Source organism: Diceros bicornis, chromosome 6 (genome assembly GCF_020826845.1).
Source record: "Diceros bicornis minor isolate mBicDic1 chromosome 6, mDicBic1.mat.cur, whole genome shotgun sequence".
Lineage (NCBI taxonomy): Eukaryota > Metazoa > Chordata > Mammalia > Perissodactyla > Rhinocerotidae > Diceros > Diceros bicornis.
This window is the reverse complement of record NC_080745.1, coordinates 35051115-35074004: the sequence shown is the minus strand read 5'-3', so window position 1 is coordinate 35074004 and position 22890 is coordinate 35051115. Positions and strand designations below refer to the sequence as shown.

Genomic DNA, 22890 nt, shown 5'->3' with positions numbered 1-22890 from the left:
AAGCTGGTTTTTAATATCCTAGGACCTGAGTGCTGCAGAAAGTTCAGAGGGGTCTGGCGAACAGTTCTGCCCAAGTACACACAGACAAGTAGGGCCAACCAGGATGATTCAAGTCTATGCCCAAGTTCACATGCTGTAAGCCCCAGCTTAACCAGGACCTGAGTGTTTGAGGTTTTCTCACTTAGGGAGACATTTTTGGAAAGACCCCCACATGTAGAAGGCATAGAACGCGATACAGAGCAGAAAGCCAAAAGTGAGAGTCCTGAGTTAATCAGAGGAGAAAGGTGACACAGCCAAGCCAAAGGAGAGCACAAAGGTACATTTCCTTAGGTTTTGGAAACGAAAATTGGGCACACTCCGCTTTCAGCTAGAATCCGGCGGCCGGATTTTCTAACGCTCCGGGCCTAGCATTTCGCGAGGACGCCCCCTGAAGGGCCCCCAGCTCTGCCGAGGCGGCGCCGAGGCGGCCGTCGGTTCCCCCCTGCAGGGCCCCCGCCGGCTCCGCCCCCGCCCGCCCGGGCCCCGCCCCGGCCGCGCGGTCCCCTCGGCTCGCGGACTCACTAGGGCGAGCGGGCGGCCGCGCTCGGCATTGTGGCAGGCGGTGGGGGCCGGCGAGGGCGCCGGAGCCGCGGGGAGCGGCGGGCGCAGAGAGGCGCGCACCGGGGCTCGGACGGCGCGGCGCCGGCCGCTGGGAGCGCCGCAGAGCGCACTCACCTTCGGTCGCGCAACTTCGGAGCCAGGGTGCGGGAGCCCGGAGAGCGCTCGGAGTCCCGAGCCTGAGGGGCGCAGAGGGGGGCGCGCCGGAGCCTGGCTCGAGAGCGGGCGCCGCGCACCCATCGCGCTCCGAACGCCGGGCGGCCCTCTGTGCAGCGTGGCTGCCGCTGCCCCCACGGAGGGCACGGGCTGGCGCGGCCGGGCTCCGGGGAGGACGGCGAGGAGGCGGCGGCGGCGGCGGAGACGGCGGCGGCGAGGCTGGGGCCAGGGAGAGAGCCCCGGGGGAGAGGCGCCCGAGCCCGGCCGCGGGAGCATGGGGGCCCAAAGCGGAGCGCGGGGCGCGCTGCTGCTGGCGCTGCTGCTGTGCTGGGACCCGAGGCTGAGCCTAGCAGGTAAGGAGCAATCGGGCATGGGGGCGGGGGCGAGGGGACCCTGGCGCCTCCCTCTGGCCCGAAGTTGAGGCAGTTCGTCGCCGCTTCTGTGCGCGCAGGGAAAGCGGCAAGGACGCGCAAGTTGAACGGTAGATTTCTCTGCCCCACCAAAGTGGGAGATAGCGCAGCCACCTCGCTGGGGCCGCAGGCCAGGGGGTTCAAAGTAAGCCGGAAGCCTCCTGTTCCTTCCTGGAAGGGATCGCTTCTTTTGCTTGGAACGAGTGTCCGAGTTGGGGTCTGCGCCTCAGGGGGGACCCGCCTCCAGGGGACCCCTGGCTCCCGGCGCGTCTGGCGGCGGCGCCCAAGAAAAGCTGTCTGCACTGGCCAAGGGTGTGCTCGCTTGCTGTTCGCCGGCAACTTCCTAGTCCGGGTGCCGGCTCGCGCAGGCGAGAAGGAGGGACGAGAGACCTGCGGAGCACGAGGAGCGCAGGTCCGCTCCGCCAGCCGAAGGAGGCCGCTTGAAGGGCTTTGGCTGTTGAGGGGGGGAGGGCTGAACCCTGCACGTACAGCTTTCCCCCAAGATCGTGGGACCCGCAGGTCTGGAAGAATTTTTTTCTGAATGTTGGTGTTGCGTGTGGCAGAGGTGAGGGGGTAATACGTAGTGATTCTGCTGAGTTTGGTTTTAAATGGGTCACTGACATTCACCCCGTCCGACGAGCAGACAAGGTGCGCTCGCCGCCGTACAGCTCCTACTCTGGACCCAGCAAGATGCCTTGAGGAGGTTGGTGGGCTCCTAAGTCGTTATCTCCCTTCTCCCGCTGTGGATGTATACATGTCTCGCTCGTCTGTGGCTGGGGCCGGCGTCGCTGCCTGGGCTGCGTCCTCCTGGGGAGCCTGTGGACGCACAGGAGCCAGCCTCTTTCTCGTGCCGGAACCCAAGCAGGTGGGCTGGCCGCGGCTGCCGGGCGCCTCGGCTCCCGGGGCGGGCTGGGGGTGGGAGGCGTCCTGCACCGAGTCCTGTGAGTTGAGGCTGCGAATGAAGCAGGAAAACTGGTGCGGAAAGTGGATGAGATGACGCAGCCCCCCCTTCCGCTGCGATGTTGACATCCGCCCCCCCGCCCCATCGCCAAAGATTCTGCACTCTGGAATTAATGATTCCCACGGCCCAGGAGTGAGGGCTTGGTGTTAGCGCATCCTCCACGTTTTTTTTTCCCCAGCCCTGTGTTGTAAAGTTACGACACAATCATTTGATCCAAGTTAATTATGATTTGGGCAGACTGTGGTATTTAAAGCAGTGTTTTGAAGTTGGAAGGTAATGATGGGGGAGGGGGCAGGCTGCCGAATGATCAACCTTGTTTTAAAGAGTGCGGTGGGATGTGGGAGGTGTTCGGTTGGGGTGTTGGTTTCTGGTTTGAGGGTATTTGATGGAGGTGATTGAAGGGTAGGGGGAAGTCTCTTTAAATGGTACATGGCAGGGTTGGGTCTTGGGAAGCTGTTTGTGTACCAGCAGGGCAATGGGATCAGGAATAAATACTGAGGTTCCTGGGGGTGGGAGGCTCTGGTAGGCAGGAAAAAGACAGGATTGGTTGGCCCAGAGTTCTCCAGAGCTGCAGAAGAGGCTTGGCTCGCAAGGCTAGGGGTGGCCTGCCTCTCCTGCTTAACAAAGCATCCAGCCTCCACCTTCCCCAGAAGAACCCCAGGCCCAGGGCTTTGATGGATCTGGGCACGAACGGCGCCCAGCCAGAAATGGCCTCTAATACCGGGCTTTGATTTCTCACCAGCGAGCAGAACGGGTGTTGGAATCACGCTCATTACTTAGCACGGCAGGGGCTGCCTGCCCACCAGCCTGGAGCGGGGCCAATTGGTGGGGTCAGCCTGCAGCCTTCCATTTGCCCAGAATGTGCGGCCCTTAGAAACCTGCCTTCAGGAGGGAGAACATGCCCCTTCCTCCTACATGACCCTAATGTCACGGGCACAGAGCATCTTTCAGAATGTTCTTTGGGTCTTGCCAGTGGATCCCTCATGAGTCCCATTTCACTGATGGGGAAAACCAAGGCCAGATTGTTGGCTTTCCTCAAATCTTGCCTTCACTTGACCGCAGATGGCAGACTTGTATGCAGGGCTGCTGTCCAATAGCAAGATTGATTCAGGCCACATTGGACTCCTCCTCTTGGTTCCATCCACCCCTCTGCTGTGAGCCTCATATCAAGCTGAAGCAGAGAAGGCTGTCCCCACCGGGGGGGGGGGCTCTTTCTTGGGGGCGTCCAAGCTCCCCTCAAGTGGCGGGCACCTCTCCTTTCCCCACCCCATCCCCAGTGAATATGAGAATGAGCTTCCTTTAAAGTACTAGAGAATTTTTTTTAAGCCATAAAGTTTGATGGTGGAGAAATCAAACCTGGAACCATAAAACCCCAGACCCTTAGAAAAAGATGTCAGCAAGTGACTGGCCAGGAGAGGCCACTTCAAAAGCCCAGTTGGCCCTGGGAATCTCCTCCCACCCCGCCTCTCAGCCATTCCTGGAGCTTTTAATGAGCCTTTCCTTGGCCTCTGGCTGGGATAGTTGAGAAAGAACCAAGGTGTCATGATACTTCTTTTAAAGGTGCAATTAAAATTGGAGTTTTCCCAATGTCTCTGCTGTGTGTGTGTGTGTGTGTGTGTGTGTGTGTGTGTGTGTGTTGGTGGTCATTCTTGTCTCCCTCTACACTATAGCAGACACGCATTTCATTTAAACAAATGGAAAATCAAGAGTGTCTTAATGGGTTTCTCATTAAAGTGAAAGTACCTCTGCAGGGGAGGAATTTCATATGTAATTTCTCCCCTCCCTCCTCTCCCCACCCCCCAAACTGGGAATTCTGTAGGACAAAACAATTCCCCTCTTTTCCAACACACTTATTTAACTACTGAAGCTTTGGGACAGGCCCTGACTTGCCCAGGGTTAGGATGGGACTCAGGGATAGAGCTGGCATTTGAACTCAGGCCTCACAAACCTCAACGTAGGCCTGGCTCCTTCATTCCACCTGGGCGGCAGACTGGCCAGCGGGGGTCTGGGATTGAGATTCTGAAATCGAGGCACCACCTAAGGCAGGCAGCAAAAGATAAGGATGGTTTGGTAGGCTGGGTTAGACTGGGACTTGTAGCAGGATGGGGGAAAGAGGAGATCTGAGAGCATAGACCCAGGAGAGGTGGGCAGAGCAGGGCCAAAGGTCAGAGGTGAGGCCCTGAGACCAGCTAGTGCCTAGAAGTAGCTCCACCCCTGGTCCCCCAGCACTGATCTTCTCAGCGACTGGCCCGACCTGCCCCAGCTAAGATAAATCACAGACCAAGCTCCCTTGGACCGAAGGGTTACACGTTAGCATTTTAGAGCCCTGCGCCCATTTGTATAATCAGGGACAGAATACCTTTTCACTTTTTATTTTGAAGCTTTAGGGGCCCATCTCCCCCTTCCCCCGCAACTGAAGATACTATGACCCTGTTCCTGGCTGTCAGGCCTAAGATGAGGTCTGCCTCCCACCTCTCCTTCCCTTCCTCATTCATGTCTTCAAAGGAGGGTGTGGGCTGCCTAGGACTTTGGGGATGAGGCTGGAGGAGGAGATGGACCCCTTCCATTCCAGACCCCAGAGAGCAAGGTTAGTGACTCTGAATGGCTCTTCCTGGAGCCTCCCCCCAGGTGCCTGCTGGCTAAACATACGGACTTTTGAACCTCAGAGCTGGGGCTGGGGGAGCGGGTAGGAGACAACCTGGAACCCACTGAGGCCTGTAGGAAAGGGAGGAGGGGGAGGTCATAGGTTGGGACCAGGGCTAGGGCTGGGGAGTAGAGAGAAACTGCGGTCAGGCCCGATGGCCCCCAGCAGGGAGAGAAGAGGAAGCTGGCAGCTGGGGCCAGAGCTGCTGTTTCTCCTGGCCGCCTCCTCCTCCTCCTCCTCCCCCCCCCCCCAGTTTCTTAAACAGCTTCCACAAATGGAGTCATTAAAGCTGTGAAGGCGAAATGAAACCAAACAAGTGCGCTCTGTGCTTTTCTGTTTTTCTTTTTTTTAAGGAACATTAAAAATACCGTAATTAGAATAATACAAGGAAGGGCAGTTTCAGGAGGGTGGAGGGAAGCCGTGCGCTCCACCCTTTTGATTTGGTTCTGAAGTTGGGGCTGGGGCGCCACCTCCTGCCCCCTCTGGGCCTGCGCTCAGCCAGGTGCTGCCCGGGCACCTTGGGAATTTCCCCCTGACCCGACGCCTTTTGGTGAGCCGGGGCCACCCGGGGAGCCCCTCGGCTTTTTGGGAGCAGTCTGGCCTCCCGGAGCTGGCCTGGGCTCCTCGCTGTGAGTTGGGTGGGCGCTCTGGATTCGACCTCCGCTCCGCTCGGCGCCGCCCCGGCCGCTGCGCCCCCGCAGGGCAGGCAAGCCCCGGGGAGGCCAAGCCACAGGTCCCCGCGGCGCCCCTTTCTCTCCGACCCTCGGCTTCGGAGATGCTAATGGCAGTGAAAACATTTGCTGAAGTGCAGGCGTAAATCAGCCGCCTCCCCGCTCCCCACCGCCACCCCCCACCTCTTTTGCTTCCTCTTCCTTCTCTCCAAAAGCGCCGGGTTGCTGGAAGCTCCTGAATTTACCCTTGCCCAGAAAGCGGCCTGATTAGCGTCTCCGCAGCTTGCGGGGTTGATTCAGTGCCGCTGCCCCCGCCGTGCGCACCTCGGCGCCGCCCGCCCCTCCTTCCCTTGCCTTCTCTTCCCTTCCCGTGCCTCCCTCGCCGCCCCCTCCCCTGCCGAGCTAAATCGGTCTGCAGGAGCCCGGGGAGCTCTTGCCACCGCCAGCGAGCGAGCCGCCGCGCCTCCCTCCTTCTCGCCTCCCAGAACAGGCTGCCCCCAGCGCCTCACAACTTCCCCGCCGCCGCGCGGCTCATTTCTCGAGGAAGGCGGGCTGTGGGTGTGAGAGCGTGTATTAAGGAGTGTGTGTGGGGGGGGAGTGAAACTGTATTAAGGAGTTGGGCGGAGGGAGGAGTGTGCAGTGGGAGGTGCGGGTAGGTGTGGTGTTGCCTTGGGGTGTTAGGTGTGTGTGGAGGTGGTGTGTGCAGGCCGAATGGATGTGTGTGTTGAAGGTTGTGCCCGTTTTATTGGGGGATGTGTGATGTAGATGGCTGTGTGTGTGTTTGGGCGTGGGGCGGGGTTGTGCAGTGTGCTGTGGGCATGGCTGTGGTGTGTTTCTGTGTAAATAGGTATGTGTAGTGTGGGGATGGTGAGTCACCCCCAGGTGTAGGGTGCTCCATCCATTGTATTCTGTTGGGGATACTGCTTCAGGATGGGATCCAGGCCATTTGCCCGTCAGCGCTAAGGAGATCTGGTTTCGCCCTGTGCTGGGGACTATGGGCATGATTTGGTCGAGTGCCAGGTTCTAGAGTTGGAAGAGCAGAGGCTAGCTTCACCCGTTGAGGGCAGATGGGACAGTGGCATGGACTGCTGCTCCACAGGGAGGAAGGTTAGCCATACATAGGCCCTAAAGCCAGCCCGGGAACTTGGGCATCTACCCCCATGAGGACGAGTCTGAGTCCTGGGGTCTCCTGCAGTCAACTCCCTGCTTACCCAGAGCAGTGGCAGGGGCTGTGGTTTGGAGATCTCCTCCCTGACCTGGGTCAGGCTTATGCTTCAGCCATCCAGTGGGAGTGGGGTCGCCTCTGGACTTTGCTGGAGAAGAGGCAGGCAGAGCTTGAATGAGTGGTGTCCCTAATGGAGAGCAACGTGAGCGGGCATGGCTGGCTGGGGCTCTCAGTGGAAGCAACTGAAAAAAGAGACATGCACAGACACACATGAGCCCGGGACTCACTGTCCTGAACACCCCCTTGGTCACAAAGGCCTCCCCTGCTGTCCCACTTCTGCCTATACTGAGGACTGCCATCCATAACTCTGGGATAAGATGTGCCGGGAGCCAGGAGACCTGTAGGAAATCACAGCCCCACCAATGTGCATATAGGTGGGACCTCACTTGGTCCTTGTAAGAACCCCACTGGGAAAGTGGGTGCCCACTTAGGAAGCTGACCTGGGACTCAGGTCAGAGCTGGAGTACCCCGGACCCAGCCCTCAAGGAGGTCACTGTGCAGGATGCTCACGTCCACTCCAGACGTGGTAAATGACATTCAGAGAGTCTTGGATGCCAAGTGAGGGTAACAACAGTATATACAGGGAAGGGCACAGCAAAGAGTAAATGTTCTAAGCCTTAGGGCTTCCTGGAGGGGGTGACATGAACCAGACCTTCACTCTCTCCTTTTCAGGTATAAGAGCATGTCCTGAAGAGAAGATGGGATGGAGGCTAGCTAGCTGGGGCACCTGGGCAGGGGTGCCTGGCCCCAGTCCTCTCCCACTCTCGGGAAATTGGCCCTGTCAGCCTCTGGTTGGCCGCCATCTTGGGTGGGCACCAATCTCTAATGAGCCAACCTCTGGCCATATTTCCACTTCTGGGACTCGCAGGCTCAACTGAAGGGGTGCGCGTTGGGGACCCGGCCCTCTTAGCTACCTCTGGGAGCTGGGGCAGGGGCTTGAGAGGAAAAGAGTTCTTATTCTTTGATTCTCTCTCTGTGGCTCTTGAAGATGGAGTGAACCCAGAAAATACTTTTTAAGCACTGGGGGATTATATTGGGGCTGGGGGCATGGGAGGTATACTTCTCTGACTTCTGTGATGCCCCACGAGAGAACAAAGAGTGGGCAAGAAAGGAAGGACGGAATCCTCGGTCCAGCAGCTCCCGCGAGCCAGTCAGAGGGGGAAGGCTCATTTGTCATCGCCACCTCTAGGAACCCCCAGCCCCTCTACACACCCCTCCTCACAGAAGCCCCTCCCCAGGGTCTCAGCTGCAGATATAGACGGTGCATGGCCAACTGGAGACTTGAGGAGGTCAACACAGCCTCCCAGCATTGCCACTTACTAACTCTGTGGCCTTGGGCAGCTCACCTAACTGCGTTGTGCCTCAGTTTCCTCATCTGTAAAATGGGATAATAATATCGCCTCACAGGATTGTTTTGAGGATCACATGACCTGGTGTACCCTAGAGCACTTAGCATGGGCCTGGCGCACAGTGAGCACCCATGGGGCACCAGGCGCAGCCTCCTTCGGAGAGACCCCTGAGTTGCCTGAGACGGCTGCCTCCAGGGGAGTGGGGCAGGGGAGAAAGCAGAGGCTCAGGGCCTGGAGGCCCAGCAGCTCCTGACCTGGGAGTTAGGAGACTCTCGTTCTTGCCCTTCTTCTGCTGTGTGACCTTGGGCAAGTGCCTTCCCCTCTCTGGGTCCTGATTGGTCTGACCGTCTGTAAATTTGGAGTGGGGGGAAGGTAGAAGGATGATCCTTAAGGACTGTGGGGGGTTTTGTCTGGTTCCATCTGAAGAGGCCCTATCAGCCAGCAAGAGACAGAGGTAGGCAAGGCCCAGAACCACTTGTGTTTACAGAGGCCCCTCCAGAAAGTCAATATATCGACTGGAATGCCCTTGTGAGCATTATGCGGCCCTGGGTCTCTATCTCTCTTTCTCTCTGAAGCCATAAATCAACCTCCAGGACCTTGGTCCCTTTTTTCTGCTCTGTAAGCATCCCCCACCTTGGAGACCAAGAGCCCCAGATGCCAAGCAGGACCCAGGAGGCAGAGAAGGACCCCACTGGCAGAGGCAGCCTGGGCATGAGAGAGAAGAGGCACTGGTTCCCCCCACCCAGCGACCCTCACCAAGGCTCACGGGGCTCTGTGGAGGATGTGGTAGAAACAGACTGCCCAGACCTGGCCGTACCATTCACTGTTTCATTTCTCAGGAGTGGGAGTTGCCGATCTTGGGGGTGGGGGATGAAGAATCCTGTCCCCAAATCGAGTGTTGGAACACTGGCACTGAAACTTGGTGTGCACGTACTTGAGTTCAACCCGAGTAAGTGCTGGGCTCTGGGGTCAGAGGTGGGCAGAGCAGAGGTCTGGCTCTTGGAATTGATGGGCTTTGTGTTGCTTCTTGAAGCACGAGCCATGTGCCAGGCCTATGATGCTGAGGTGCGAGCGGAGTGTATGACAGTGCAACAGAGAGGAACCCATTCAAGGACAAGCCAAGATGTGTGTGTCCTGGGAGGGATGTGGTGTGGTGCTTAGAAGGCAGGCTGTGCAGGCACACTCCTCGAGTTCAAATCCTGGTTGTGCCACCCTCTGGCTCTGTGTCCTAGAGCAAATTGCCTCCTCTCTCTGAGCTTTAGTTTCTTCATTTGTGAACTAGAAGTAGTAATAGCACAAATCTCATCAGAATGTTGTGTGGATGAATGAGATAATGCGTACTAGTGCTTCCTGCATTCTAAAGTGCTCAGTAACAGTCACTTGCATCATTGTCATCATTATTATTGGTGCCACGTATTGGGTGGCGAGAAAGGAGATGCTTAAGCTGTTGAGAGAAGGCTCCTGTGGGCCAGGGTGGCTGGTCAGGGAAGGCTTCCTGGAGGAGGGAAGGATGGCGCTTGGCTTGACTGGCCTTTGAAGGATGAGCAGAGTTGGGGAAACAGAGAGGGTGTCCCTAGTAGGGGATATGTATGCAAAGGTGCAGGCAGGGAACGTCTGGCACATCCACCCGGGAAACAAATTCCAGACTCAGCCACTGACTCCTATCTGATTTTCTGGTAAAACAAGACTTCCGGAGCCAGGGGTCCCTTCTTAGTATAGAGGAAGGAGCCAAGGTTTTGGAAATAAAAGGATTTGACTGAGTCCCTGGGCCAGGTGGCTCAACCTCTCTGAACCTCAGTATCCCCATCTGTGAGGTGGGGATGACTCCGCCGCCTTCACCGGGCAGTGATGTGGTGTGAGATAGCATATGCAGTCCTGGATTAGAGAGGTTCCAGTGATTTCCAGTGCCCTCCTCCTTCCTGCCTCCCCCTCACCCCCATCTGGCTGACCACTGGCTGGGGCTGGGCTCTGCTTCCCTCTCTGTGCATCTCTGGGCAGGAGAGCAGAGGGACAGAGTCCCCAGTGGCAGCTTCCAGGTTGAGCAGAGGGCCAAGGAGAGGGACAGGAAGAAGGAGGCTGCCTTTTCTGGTCTCTGGTGCCACCTAGGCCTGGTGGATACCAGGAGGCATCCCCAGGGTCTGGGGGGAACATCTTCTGCTGAGATCACCCAGGAGCCTGCAACCCCCAGAGGCCCTGAGTGGTGTCTGGAGGCATTACTGGCGTCAGGAGACAGAGCCAAAGGAAAGCAGCTCAGTAATGTGATCAGAGGCGCCCGCCTGCCCGGCCTGGGGCCTGAGCACCCATGGAGGATGCAGAGCTTACAAGAAGTTGAGTCAGAAATTCCAGGAAAGTTGTTCCTGGTCCCCTCCCCCATCCCACCTTTGGTCCTTCTGTGATACAGCAGGGCACAGTGAGACTCAGAGACAGTGAGCCGTGACCTGGGGTGGGGTGGGCTATGTCGTATGGGGCAGCCTCTCACCCTTCCCTGTCCTTGTCACGGAGCCAGGGCCCTGGGGATGGGAGGCAGGGTCAGCCGGCAGAAGCAGGACAGGGTTGAAACACCCAGGTGATGGGAAAACAGCTGTGACACTAGGTTACTAGGGAGACTGGGTCTGATTTGTCTGATTGTTGCTCACTCATGTTTCCCTGGTGCCCAGCATGGTCCCTGGCACATAGAAGGTGCTCCATAAACACTCGTAGAACGGATGAATGAGGAACTCACAGTCAGGCCTTACTCACCAGTGCTGATTCAGTCCCTACGGTGCTTTGGACTTGCTGCTGTGGATGAATAACAAAGAATTAGAAGATTCTCTTGTTGCTTGGCTTACAACCTCCCGCTCCTCCTTGCCTCCCTCTCTCCCTTCATTCTCTTCTGCTTTCTGTTTTTGAGCGCTTACTATATACCAGGCACAGTGGAAGTCAGAGCCAAGTCTTCAGCGGTCAGAGCCCCTAGGTAGGAAAGAATTTATTCACTAAATACAGTGGAGCCATGAAGAATTAATCAAGTACTGCAGTCAAGTGCCCTTGGCCCCTTTGAGTGGAGAAAGCAGACTGGCAGACCTTTGCCAGGCTGGTAAACTCTGTTCTTCTGCAAGGTGGCCTTCACACGGCACGGCTGCTCCAGGCCCTTCTCAAATGTTTGTTCCTGCTTGCATTCCCAAGCCCATTGATCATTCCCTTCCATCTTGCCTTCTAGTGGCGCAAGAGAATGCCCGTTGCATGGGTCTGGCCCTGAGGCCTGGGAGCAGGTGTGGGCTGAGAGAGTCTATCTGAAGTTCCATGGGCAAGGTCCAACCGCAAGCCTCAGCCCTCCTTAGCAACTGCCACCAGCTTCTTGGCAGGAGCTGGGTTTGGTGCCGGGGAGCAGTTTTGGCTGCAGGGTCTGGCTGAGCCAGGCTCTCCCTGGCACTGCGTCCAGTGCTAACATTCAGGGAGCATCGCTAGGGGATTAAACATCCCCAGGCCCTTGGCCGAGGCAGCAATAGGCCTGGCCCAGCTACCACCCTCATAGCTGGGCACCTGGTTGTCCTTGCCAGGAGCCCCTACCACAGGCTGATCTGGAATTCCTGCCTGGCAGCCCAAGACATCCAGGGCTGCTGGGTACAGTGACCCCCACTGCAAATCTGATCTGGCCCCACATTTTCCTGCTGATGCCCCCCACTTCTGTACAGACACCCCCCCCACACACACAAAGACACACACACACGCGTGCGCACACACACACACACACACACACACAGGAGACAACAGAAAAAGAGCCTTGAGCTGAAGATTGGGAAGCCAGGATTCTAATCCCAGCCACGCAACTAATCTGCTGTGTGGCACTGAGCTAGTTAGTCACTTTCTGTCTCTGAGTTTCAGAGCCCTTATCTGTCCAAATGAAGAGGGTGTGCCCTTGAGTCAGAAAACTGAATTCAAGTCCTGGCTCTGTCACTAACTGCAATTCCCTGAGCGTGCATCTCCTCGCTGTAAAATGGGGGCCCTGATTGATTGATGGGGAGATCAAACCAGTGGGGCATCAAAGAAGACGGGGCATGGTCAGTAAAGGTCGGTTTCCTTTTCTTTCTCCCTGGGAGGAACTGAATCCACAAATCACTGGTTACACCTCTTCTTTCTTTCCCATACTTGCCTCTTGACGTGGGGACTGTTATACAGAAGGTTTCGGGATGGCCCACAGGGTGACTTGGTGATCTGTCTGGGGGTTACAGCGAGGGGTGAAGCCTGCATTGTCACATGCATTTGGAAAGAGCACTGGACTAGGAGTCTGGAAGCTTCAGCTCTAAGGCCAACTCTGTCTTTGCATGACAGGCACATCGCTCACCCTCTTTAAGCCTCAGTTTACACATAAGCAAAAGGAATAAAGGAAGCCCAGTGCCAGGTAGAGCCGAGGGAGAAAACACCTGGAGAGGTGCTTTGGCAACTGTTCTCCAAACCCCAGGGGCCGCTGCTCTGAGTGGAAGGAGGCCGGCAGAGCAGGGTCTGTTGCCCCAGGGACTGTGCACTGCGGCCTGAGAGCTTTTTGCTGTGGGGCAGGGAGGGGAGGGCCCACATTTCCATTTCCCTGGCTGGAGCCTCCCGCTGGTGGGTGGGCCCTGGCATCTCCCCTGGCCTGGCTGGCCATGGCTATTGAGCAAGATGACAAGAGTTTGGGTTGCTTCCCATCCCTCTTGCTCCACACCCCAGAGCAGAGGAGGCCGAGTGCCACGTCAGGAAAGGTTAGTGTCGGTGCTGGGTTTGATGTGTCCGAGCCAGCACACCATCTGCCATGCCCACCAGAAGTTACATAATCCTGCAGCCGGCTGCCCGTTCTTAGAAATGGGGCAGGCAGGCCCAGCAGGGAGCGGAGGGCTAGGGTTTTCCTCTCTGCACCCTGTCTCCACACAGCCCACCACCTCCCTGGACCAGTCTTCCTTCTCTGAGTTGCTCCCACACTGCCTGGAGTCTGATAGATCAATGGCACAACAGAGGGAAGCTAAGTTGAAGGGGACATGGCGGTCCTCGAGGACTCCTTGCTGACAGCACACCTGGCTGGAGCACTTGCCAGCCCCTCACACCATTCCACTGCCAAGCTCAGGAGAGTGGGTTCAGGAGGGCAGCTTGAGCTTCTGGGAAGTGGGGGCAGACCCTCCCCCCAGTTCCTACAGAGTCGTTCCTCTTCCAACTTCTTATGAAATAATAAGCATTTTTAATCTATCTAAATAACAGCCAAATAGCAGTGCCCACATATTACTGAGTCCCAACCAAGATCCAGTCCTGTCTCTTTTGTTTGCCAGCTATGTGATATTGGCTGTGCTGCTTCACCGTGGTTAGTCTTGGTTTCCTCATCTGTGAAATGGGAATAGTAAAGCCTGCCTCACATAGCTGTCTTGAGGATTGAATCAGATAATAAGTCGTGTAGAGGACAGAGAAAGTGTTCAGTAAATGGTAGCTGTCATCATTGGTATCTAATTCCATTCTCTTTTATAAATAAATAATAAATAAATAATAAAATAATACATAATGACTAAATCTGATTTATTCTAGGAATGTATTAATCCATTAATATTAATGACAAGTGCCAAATTAATATCATACACCATATTAATGAATCTAAGGAAACAAAATCATATGAATATTTCTATAAATGCTGAAAAGGCTTTGGTCAAAATGCAACACCCATTCATGGTATAAACTCTCAAGAAAATAGGAATTAAGGGATACTTTTAGCATAATAAAATATATATATCCTACTCCTAATGCCAGTGTCTTATTTAATAGAGAAACACTAAGGGCATTTCCATTAAGATCAGTAATAAAGCATGATACTCACCATGTCTTCTACTGTTTAACACTGTGCTAGAAGTATCAGCCAATGTGATTAAACAAGAGAGAGCAATTGGAGGCATGAGAATGGGTAAAGAAGTAAAACTATCCCTCCGTACTAGGTATTAAAACATTCTGTAATGCCTCTATAATTAAAACAGTGTGGTCCTGGAGCATGAATTAGTGAATAGACCAGTTGAAGATAAGAGAAAGTCCAGAATTAGACCCAAATGCATATGGAAATGTAGTATATGACAAAAGTGGCATCTCAGGTCACTGGGATAAGGACAGGTTTTTTAATAAATGGTGCGGGGACAACTGGGTAGCCATTTCGAAAAAAATAAAATTTGGTGCATATTTCACGCCATATAGAAAAATAAACCCCAAATGGCTTAGAGATCTAAATGTCAACAGTCGTACAAGTTCTAGATGAAAACTTGGGTGAATTCCTCTGTAATGTTGGGGTAGGGAAAGGCTTTCTAAATATGATTCAAAATCCAGAGGCAATAACATTTAAAAATTGATCATTTTTATTACATAAAAACTTTAAAAAGTGATATTGACAATAAAGCGCCCTAAAGAAAGTCAAAAGATAAAATACTTGATAAACTGGGAGAAAATATTCATAACATGTACCACAGAAAAAGGACTAATATCCCTAATACACAAAGCACTCTAAAATATTGAGAGATGAAGGACTGAAAGCCTGATAAAACAAGTAGAAAAAAGCCGTGAACAGACAGTTCACAGAATACAAATTTAAAAAAGTGGGAGAAAGCCATGAACAGACAATTCACAAAGTACGATATAACAGTGACCCTCAAACACGTGAAAAAATGTTAAAACTCACTCATAATTAGAAAGATGAAAATTAAAAGAATTGTGAGATACCACTCCTCTCTTACAAGACTGGAAAAAATTAAAAATTACGACCACACATTCTGTTGGGAGGCTGTGGGAAACAGACGCTTTCAGACATTGCTGGTGGAAATGCAAATTGGTACAGTCCTTCGGATAGATAATTTGGCAACACTTGATAAAAGTACATATACATTTTATTTTTTGGCCCAATAATCCGACTTCTAGAAATTGTCCCTTAAGATACACCTTTATCAACACAAAAAAACACATGCACACAGTGATTCATTGGAACATTGTTTGTAATTGCAAAAGAGTGGCAACACCCTGAATGCCCTGGTAGAGGAGTTGAATAAACTATGGTGCAACCGCATGCTAGAGTAATATGCAACTATTAAAAAATGTTTTTTTTTAGTAGTTGGCGCAGGTGACACAGGTTGCAACAATAGTTGCAACTGGTGGTGTAGGCGGTTGGGTGCGCAGGCTCCACTGTGGTGGCCCAGGGTTGGCCGGTTCAGATCCCGGGCGCGCACCGACGCACCGCTTGGCAAGCCATGCTGTGGCGGCGTCCCATGTAAAGTGGAGGGAGATGGGCACGGATGTTAGCCCAGGGCCAGACTTCCTCAGCAAAAAAAAGAGGAGGATTGGCGGATGTTAGCACAGGGCTGATCTCCTCACAAAAAAAAAAAAAAAAAAAAATGATGACACTCCATGAGCTGATATGGAGTGATTCCCAGGCCATACTGAGAAGTGAAATAAGTAAAGCACAAAATAGTATCACATAAGAAAGAAGTGGGCCGGCCCGGTGGCTCAAGCGGTTGGGTGCGCGCGCTCCGCTGCGGCGGCCCGGGGTTCGCTGGTTCGGATCCCGGGCGCGCACCGACGCACTGCTTGGTAAGCCATGCTGTGGCGGTGTCCCATATAAAGTGGAGGAGGATGGGCACAGATGTTAGCCCAGGGCCGTCTTCCTCAGCAAAAAAAAAAGAGGAAGATTGGTGGATGTTAGCTCAGGGCTGATCTCCTCACAAAAAAAAAAAAAAAAAAAAAAAAAAAGAAAGAAGTGGATGTAAGACCAGGCCACATCCCGACCTCTCTCATTCTCTTTTCGTGGCCGCTTGAATACATTCTGTTCCTCATCACATGCCCCTCCCCACTCTGCTTATAGATCCAAGCAGTGAGCCCTACATGGGGGACAGATTCCCTTTGCTGCCACTAAGTGAGATGGAGAGGGGCAGGACCCACAAGGGCCGTCCCTGCCCTGGCTTGAATTGTGACTCCTGGCTCTGTGTGGTCCTGAGCACATCCCTTCAGTCCCCTGGGACTCAACTTCCACTTCTGTAAAATAGGGGATAATGAATCCTGCACCACCCGCCTCGCAGAGAGAAAGTGTTGTGCAAAGGGCTTTGCTCGATGTGGGAGATGATGTTATTCATTATTTACCGCCAGGATCTGCAGCTTGCTCCTTGGGCCTCAGATAAGCCTTGGATCCTCCTTGGGAAGGCCCCCGTGACACACGCACACACCCCTCCATTCTCTACAGAGCCGTGGAAGATGCTGAGCTGGCTGCTTAATTTGCTGTCACCTTGACCTGTGAGGGTCCCATCCACATATACTGCATCTGCGTGCCAGGTGTGTTATAGGCCCTCTGAGCCCTAGCCTCCCTCCTGCTCTGGACCCGCTGTCGTGCCCACATTGGCCAGTTTGCACGCATTGTCTCATTTAGTCCTTGTAATGACTCTGGGAGGAGGGTCTTAGCAGAGGAGCAAAATGGGGCTCAGGGAAGTGAGGTGACCCACCCTAATCTTCCAGCTTTTATGGCAGAGCTTAGTCTAGGTGTGACCCTCGTCTCTGGACTCCAGATTCAGTTCCTCCTCCAGGAGCTCTCTCTGCGTCCACTCTGCGGGGCCGAGACCGGGTCTTATCCCCTGTGTACCTCCCTGGATGTCCCAGTGAGTGCTGGCTGCTCAATGGTGACCTGTGGAATGATTGCGTGGTGAGTGACCAGAAGAACTGGGAGGTGCTTTGTAAAATGCAGAATCCCCCACTGATATGATTCTGGTCTGAATAAAGAGCTGTTGGTTGATGGGCTTTTCCCGCAGGCCTGTCACGGCCAGCATCAGTCAGTCCCCTCTCCCCAGCCTAAGCCATTTTAAGGATTGGTCCGAGAGGGTGTGTGTTTGCGTGGGTGCGTGGGGAGGAACATTAGCAGCCCCAGGGCACCTCAGAGCCCTGCAGGGGCTTGTCTGCACACCTCAGGCCCCTGCAGGTCGCAGTGCCCTGGGGGAAGGGGTCCAGCCAGACCTTAGCCTCCACAGAGCGGGAGGGGGCCTTGGGCAGGCGGTGGAGGGCATAATTGCCGGAAGGTCGTGCTCCAAGCCCTGAGAACTCTGCTTACCCGTCAATAAGTCGTTTATTACACCCTTGACAATGTGGTCCTCTGTCCCCGCCCTGGTCTTGTGCAGCTTGCAGAGGGAAGGGTGGGGCCAGCTGAGGGACTGGCCTCTTTAGGGAGAGAAGCCGCTGGAAGCCTGAAGGAAGCTACCCTCCTTGCCTCCCCATCGTGGCCTGCTGGGCTAGAGTGCTTGCCCAAGCGCCTGGGGACCCTGATCACTGCTGGAAAGAGCTGGCTCAACGCAAGTTCCCAGGTGCATGGGCATCTCCATCTCACTGTCCTGGACTTGCTTTCCAAGGCTCCTTTCCTTCTAGGGAATTGTGTTTATGGGGCAGGGAGTGCAGTCCTTAGAGCTTCTTAGGAACCACAGCCTGACAGCCCCTATAAAGGGGCACAGAGGGCCCAGCGTCCCATTTGCTTGGGTAAGAGCTGGTCGTGAGAATGAGCCCCACGCCGGTTCTGGCTTTCCCACACACGCAGGTCAGGGTGGTGCCCCCTGCCCACAGGCACGGGGCACTTCGTGCAGAAGGCACCTTCCCCGTGGTCTGAGCTTCTCTGACCATGGGGTCTGACCAGGAGGCCGTCGGGGGAGTGTGTGCTCTCCGTCTTGTGGGTGGGGAACTGAGGCAGAGTGGGGAGGGAGGTAACCTGCCCAAGTTGTCTCCAGACTTGCTGTGTGGCTGCTGATGTTCCACCCTTATCAGCCTCTCTCTGTTCCTGCTTGGCTGAGGAAGGTTAAGAAAAGAAGCATTCTAGACTATTCTAGATTGCCCTTCCAGGGCACCCTGTTTTGCCTCCACGATCACCTTCAGGGAACTCAGCAGGAGACTGGGAGGAGCTGTCAGGGCTTTAGCTCTGATTGGTCAGAGAGGGTCGGGGTACACCTGTTCGAGGAACAGGAACTCTTCTCCACTCCATGGCCGGTGACGGAAGCTGCAGACTCGAAACACGCAGCCCCGGCCTCTAGCCCTCCTGGCTGCACCACATTCAAAGGTAGAAATCAGGACTGAGCAAGAGCAGGCCAGTGGCCACTTTCAGTGGTGTGTCCACAGAGTGACCGGGTGACCCAGCTTGCCTCTCCTGGGCAGGGATGTTCCAGGGACAGCCAGCTGCCTTCTCTCTGCCCACTCTGCCCTCCTCGCCACATCGGGCCTCTGACCCTGTGTACCTGGGCCACCCCCTTCACTGTGTTGTAACCTTCCCTGGGATGCTCACTCTGGGTGGACAGCTGGGACCAGCCTCCCCCATAAGGGAAATTCCAGATCCCACTAAATTCCAAATTCCATGGCCTTATCTGGCACCATTCTGTCTGGCCTTTGATGGGCTCCCCGGTGTGGGAGGAAGGCCCTCCCCACCCTCAGAGAGATTATGGGGGGGGTGCCCCCGCTTTCCCAGCACTGAAGCTCGTGGGTGTGTCCCCGGCTTGTACCGTGGCTGGAACACAAAAGTTGTTTATACAGAGAGCAACAAACAGCAGGGAATTTGGGGGGAGGCAGAGGGGCTGACAATGGGCCTAAGCAGTGGAGTCATTGTCCCATTTAACCCTTTCAGAGCTGAGATGCCACACCGAAGCAAATCACTGCCTCTCGCTGAGCCTCAGTTTCCCCATCTGTTAACTGAGGGGGTTGGACTGGTGGACTCTGGCCCCTTACAGCTTCCAGCGGGACATTTTCCAGAATCCCCTTAAGGCCAGCAGCCTGTAGAATTTCCTGAGGGCCGGAGAGGGCAATTGTGACACCACCGGCCTCTCCCCAGCATTTCCTGTCTAGCCAGGACCCTGTAAACAGGGGCTTGACCAGAGTGGGCTCTGCAGCTGACATGAGTCCGCAGGTCCCGCGTCAGTAAACACGCCCCCGTACCGAGTGCTCTCCCCACTGCGCTTGGCGGGGCTCGTCCTTCCTGTCTTCCGGTATCTTCCTCAGAGAGCCTTCCCTGATCCCCTGCCTCTCTTACTTTTCTTCTAGCACTTATTACCGCCTGGAATTATTATTTGCATATGTACATATGTGCTTGCTAGTTTATTGTCTGTCACCTCACCAGCATCTAAACCTCATGAGGGCAGGGCCATGTCACCTACCCAGGACTGTACCCCAAGGCCCGGCACCGAGTGGGCCCTCAATGCACAGGTGTTGCTGAGTGAATGATCGGGGTTGTACATAATTTCTCCTCGAGGGTTTTCAGAATTCACCTGCCTGCCTTTACCCCTGGCGGTTCTGGTTTAGGAAGTCTGGGCATGTGAATTTTGATGAAGCACCCCAGGTGATTCCGATGCACACCTCTTGTTAAAAAGGGACACGCTTGGTGGTTCTCCATCTTGGCTGAACGGTGGGATCACCTCTGCCTGGGTCCCACCCAGAGATTCTGATTGAATTGGTCTTCGGGTCTGGCGTGGGCATTGAGAGCTTTAAAAGCAACCCAGGTGGTTCTGAAGGGCTGCCAAGGTAGAGGCCCCCAGGATCCAATCATCTCCGAGGCCTCTCTGGTCCAAAGTTCTGCCATTCTGGGGAAGCCCTGCAAGGTTCAGCCGCTCTTTGTTCCACATGGCAAACCCAGACCTCCAATGGCGGTCTGCTCCATGCCCTACCCTCCTGCATGGATAAAGAAAGCAGTGCCCTGTCTGACCCTCGTAGATGAGTTGAGAGCGTTGCCCAGGGCCCCACGGCCCCTCTACAGTGGTTTCCCAGGCACAGCTGGTGGCTCTGTGCACAGCCCCTGCACCTCCTTTTCCTGGCAAGGTGGCCGAGCTGTGTTGGAGCCTGTCTCTACCCCTCCCCTGATAGCACACAGTTTTAAATAAGATCTTCATTTACCAGAAGTTCACACCACAGCTTATGTGTTATATGAGAAGCAGCAGTCTTGTGCTCATGGTGGAAATGCTCTGAGATGCAATCAGGGGGCTGGAGGAGAAGCGATGGCAGTGGGGGTGCGTGTGGGAGGAAGGAGGAATCCGAGCTGGCACCCGGGCCTGGCCCTGGCAGTGCCATGCTCCTCTTGGCTCAGCACGTGGCTGGTGGGGGAGGTGCCACGGCTCTGTGAGCTGACCTCACGGCTCGTGGAAGGCTTGGAGCTGGGCGGGAGTGTGACGTCAACACCAGCTCCGCCAACTGGCACCGCCAGCGCTGCTCCGGGTCATTTACGTGTCCTCAGCTGGCTGAGAGGTACTCTTGCTTAGTGGCCGCCTGCCTTGCCTTGGAGGCTCTGATAAGGAAGGGATTTGCTGGCCATGGACATTCCCTGCTCCTCCCCCACGGCCATCCTGCCTCACTTCCTCCCACCCCAGCCTGTGCAGCATTTAATCAATAAACAGATTCCGGTTGGACAGGCCTTTACAGTTTCCAGGGTGTTTTCATGCAGCCCTCCCAACCGCTCTGTGAGGTGGGTATGGTTCCCTGCTTGTGCAGAGAAAGAAACTGAGGCTCAGGAAGTTCGAGCACCTTGTAAAAGACTCCTGTGGCCAAGCCGCAGCCTTGTGCCAGGATTTCCGTCAGCTCCACTGCACCTGCATCGGAGGGCAGGTCACTGTCGCATCTCTCTGTGGTGTGCGGTATTTTTACTCCAGTGGCGTTTGTCTGTTTTGGTGGCCCGAAAGCCAGGAGATCAGGAATCAAATACCAGAGTGCCCTGTGACCTTGAGCAAGGCTGCTTCTCTCTCTGGGCCTCAGTTTCCCCAAGGTAAACCAAAAGAGTTGGATTAGGTGGTCTTTCGGGAAGGTCCTACCCTTCAGCGCTTCCTTGCAGGTTTTCAAGCGCGCCCTGGCAGTGAGGAGGTGGGGGAAGAGGGTCCTGCGGTGGCCCCATCACCGGGTCCGTGGTACAAGGCCAGCGTGCTTGTAATAAATATTGAGCTGACAGATGCTAAGCCGCATCCCCAGCCTCTGAATAAATAAAAAGTTGCCCAGAATAACAGCCCAGAAAATGCTGGAGCTCCAGCCAGCTCTCACCTTCGCCCCTCCCACTGGCCATGCCTTTGTGCCTCCTCCTCCCTCTCTCTCCTCCCCCTCCCCATCCAGTCCATCACTCACTCCAGCCCCAATGGCGGGCGCTGTCCCAGACTGGCTTTAGTTCTCAGCTCTGCAGCCTGCCCCCCACCCCCAGCTGCCATAGCAGCTAATGAGGACCAGCCCCTGCAGATGACAGCTGGGGGACAGGCCAGCCAGGCCCTCAGTGAGCTAGGGGGACAGGGACCAGGGAGCATGCCTTTAATCCCCAGTGCCAGCCAGAAGTCTTTCCTTCTTTGTGGGACACTGGCTAGCATTTCTGGCCCCCTCCCTGAAGATGAACTAGCCCAACTCCAGCAGGAGGCCGTCCACTCTGACGGCTCCTGGCTGAGGCCACCGGGAAATTAGGACCAGGGTATGCACAGGTGGCCCCAGGATGCTCTAGGATACACAGGTCACGCTTAGATTGATGTTTCTTTGATGTGTGTATGAATATGTGTTTCCTGTCTCTTCTTGTTACAGTTCAAGGCTTTCAGGGGCAAAGACCCAACTGTTAGGTCAAGCATAAAGTTACAGCATGTTAGAGCTGAAAAGATCTCTCTCGGGGCCGGCCCCATGGCCTGGCGGTTAAGTGCGTGCACTCCACCACTGGCGGCCCGGGTTCGGATCCCGGGCGTGCACCGACGTACTGCTTGTCCGGCCATGCTGAGGCGGCATCCCACATACAGCAACTAGAAGGATGTGCAACTATAACATGCAACCATCTGCTGGGGCTTTGGGGGAAAAAAGGAGGAAGATTGGCAATAGATGTTAGCTCAGAGCCGGTCTTCCTCAGCAAAAAGAGGAAGATTGGCATGGATGTTAGCTCAGCGCTGATCTTCCTCACCAAAAAAAAAAAAGATCTCTCTCATTTTATAGACGAGGAAACTGAGGCCCCAGGTGGGGGTCGGGGTGAGGAGGACACTTGCCAGAGGTCACACAGCCAGAAAGTGACAGAGCCTGGATTTGAACCCACATCTGGGGCTTGTGCCCTTAACCCCTACTGACATTGCCCTCCTCCTTGGGATTCAGCCCAGCCCCAGGGGAGAAGTCCAGGCCAGGGGATGAAGGCTCCTTGGTCCTACTCTTGGTTTATGGTCCCTCCTGGGAAAACAGCACCCCACCAGAAAACCTACTTCCTGCCCTGGGAAAGGGACCACTGTCACGTTATAGGGTTTCCCGGAAAGTGTGGGGACCAGTCCGAAGAAGTGGAGTCCCTGGCATGGCCTTCCTTTGGGCCCCAGGCTGTGTGAGAACCAGCCGGGAGGCCTCCTGGAGTGGGAGGCCCAGAGCACCAGGCAGAACACACCCTCCCTCTTCATGCCCTTCCTAGTTTTCACAGACCGTGCCTCCACGGAAGATCCCAGTAGTTCGGTGCAAGAGGCAGTGGGAGTTTTAATCCCCATTCTACAGGTGAGAACGCCAAGGCAGGGCTAGTCAGGGAACTTGGCCAGAGTCTTGTGGCTGAGACAATGGCCTGGCCAGTTCAGGGGTGCTGGGTCTGGGTGCCCTGCTGCCTCGCTGGCAACTTGGGGCACTCACCTCGGCCCCTCCTCCCCTGTTCTCCCGTGGAGGTCCCAGGGCCAGTCTGAACACGTGGGCCTGAGAGCTGGACGGGAGAGGGGAAGATTTGGTATCTAGACCCCCTCCTGGGCAGGGCCAGATTCCCATTGGTCCTCAGGCTCTGCTGCCCCAGAACAGACCATCCCATCCCCTCCCTGCCCAGCGCCCAGGACGGGTCTCCTCTTCCCCTCCCTGGCTGCAAACGCAGGGCCTCTGTTGCAGGGCTCCTGCCCTGCTGCCGCTGCCTCTGACATTCCGCCCCAGCAGATAAGGATCCTGTCTGGC

General features: G+C 55.2%; 1 protein-coding gene across 1 annotated transcript in view; it reads left to right on the top strand.

The window, feature by feature from the left end:
* The first annotated feature begins 608 nt into the window (after nt 1-608).
* The window catches only part of UNC5B (unc-5 netrin receptor B), an 86743-nt gene continuing 64461 nt past the window's right edge, over nt 609-22890 (top strand). The window contains exon 1 of the mRNA XM_058543247.1: nt 609-1106. Within this exon, the coding sequence (XP_058399230.1) occupies nt 1028-1106 (79 nt within the window). The 5' untranslated portion in view covers nt 609-1027. The remainder of the gene's footprint in view (nt 1107-22890) is intronic.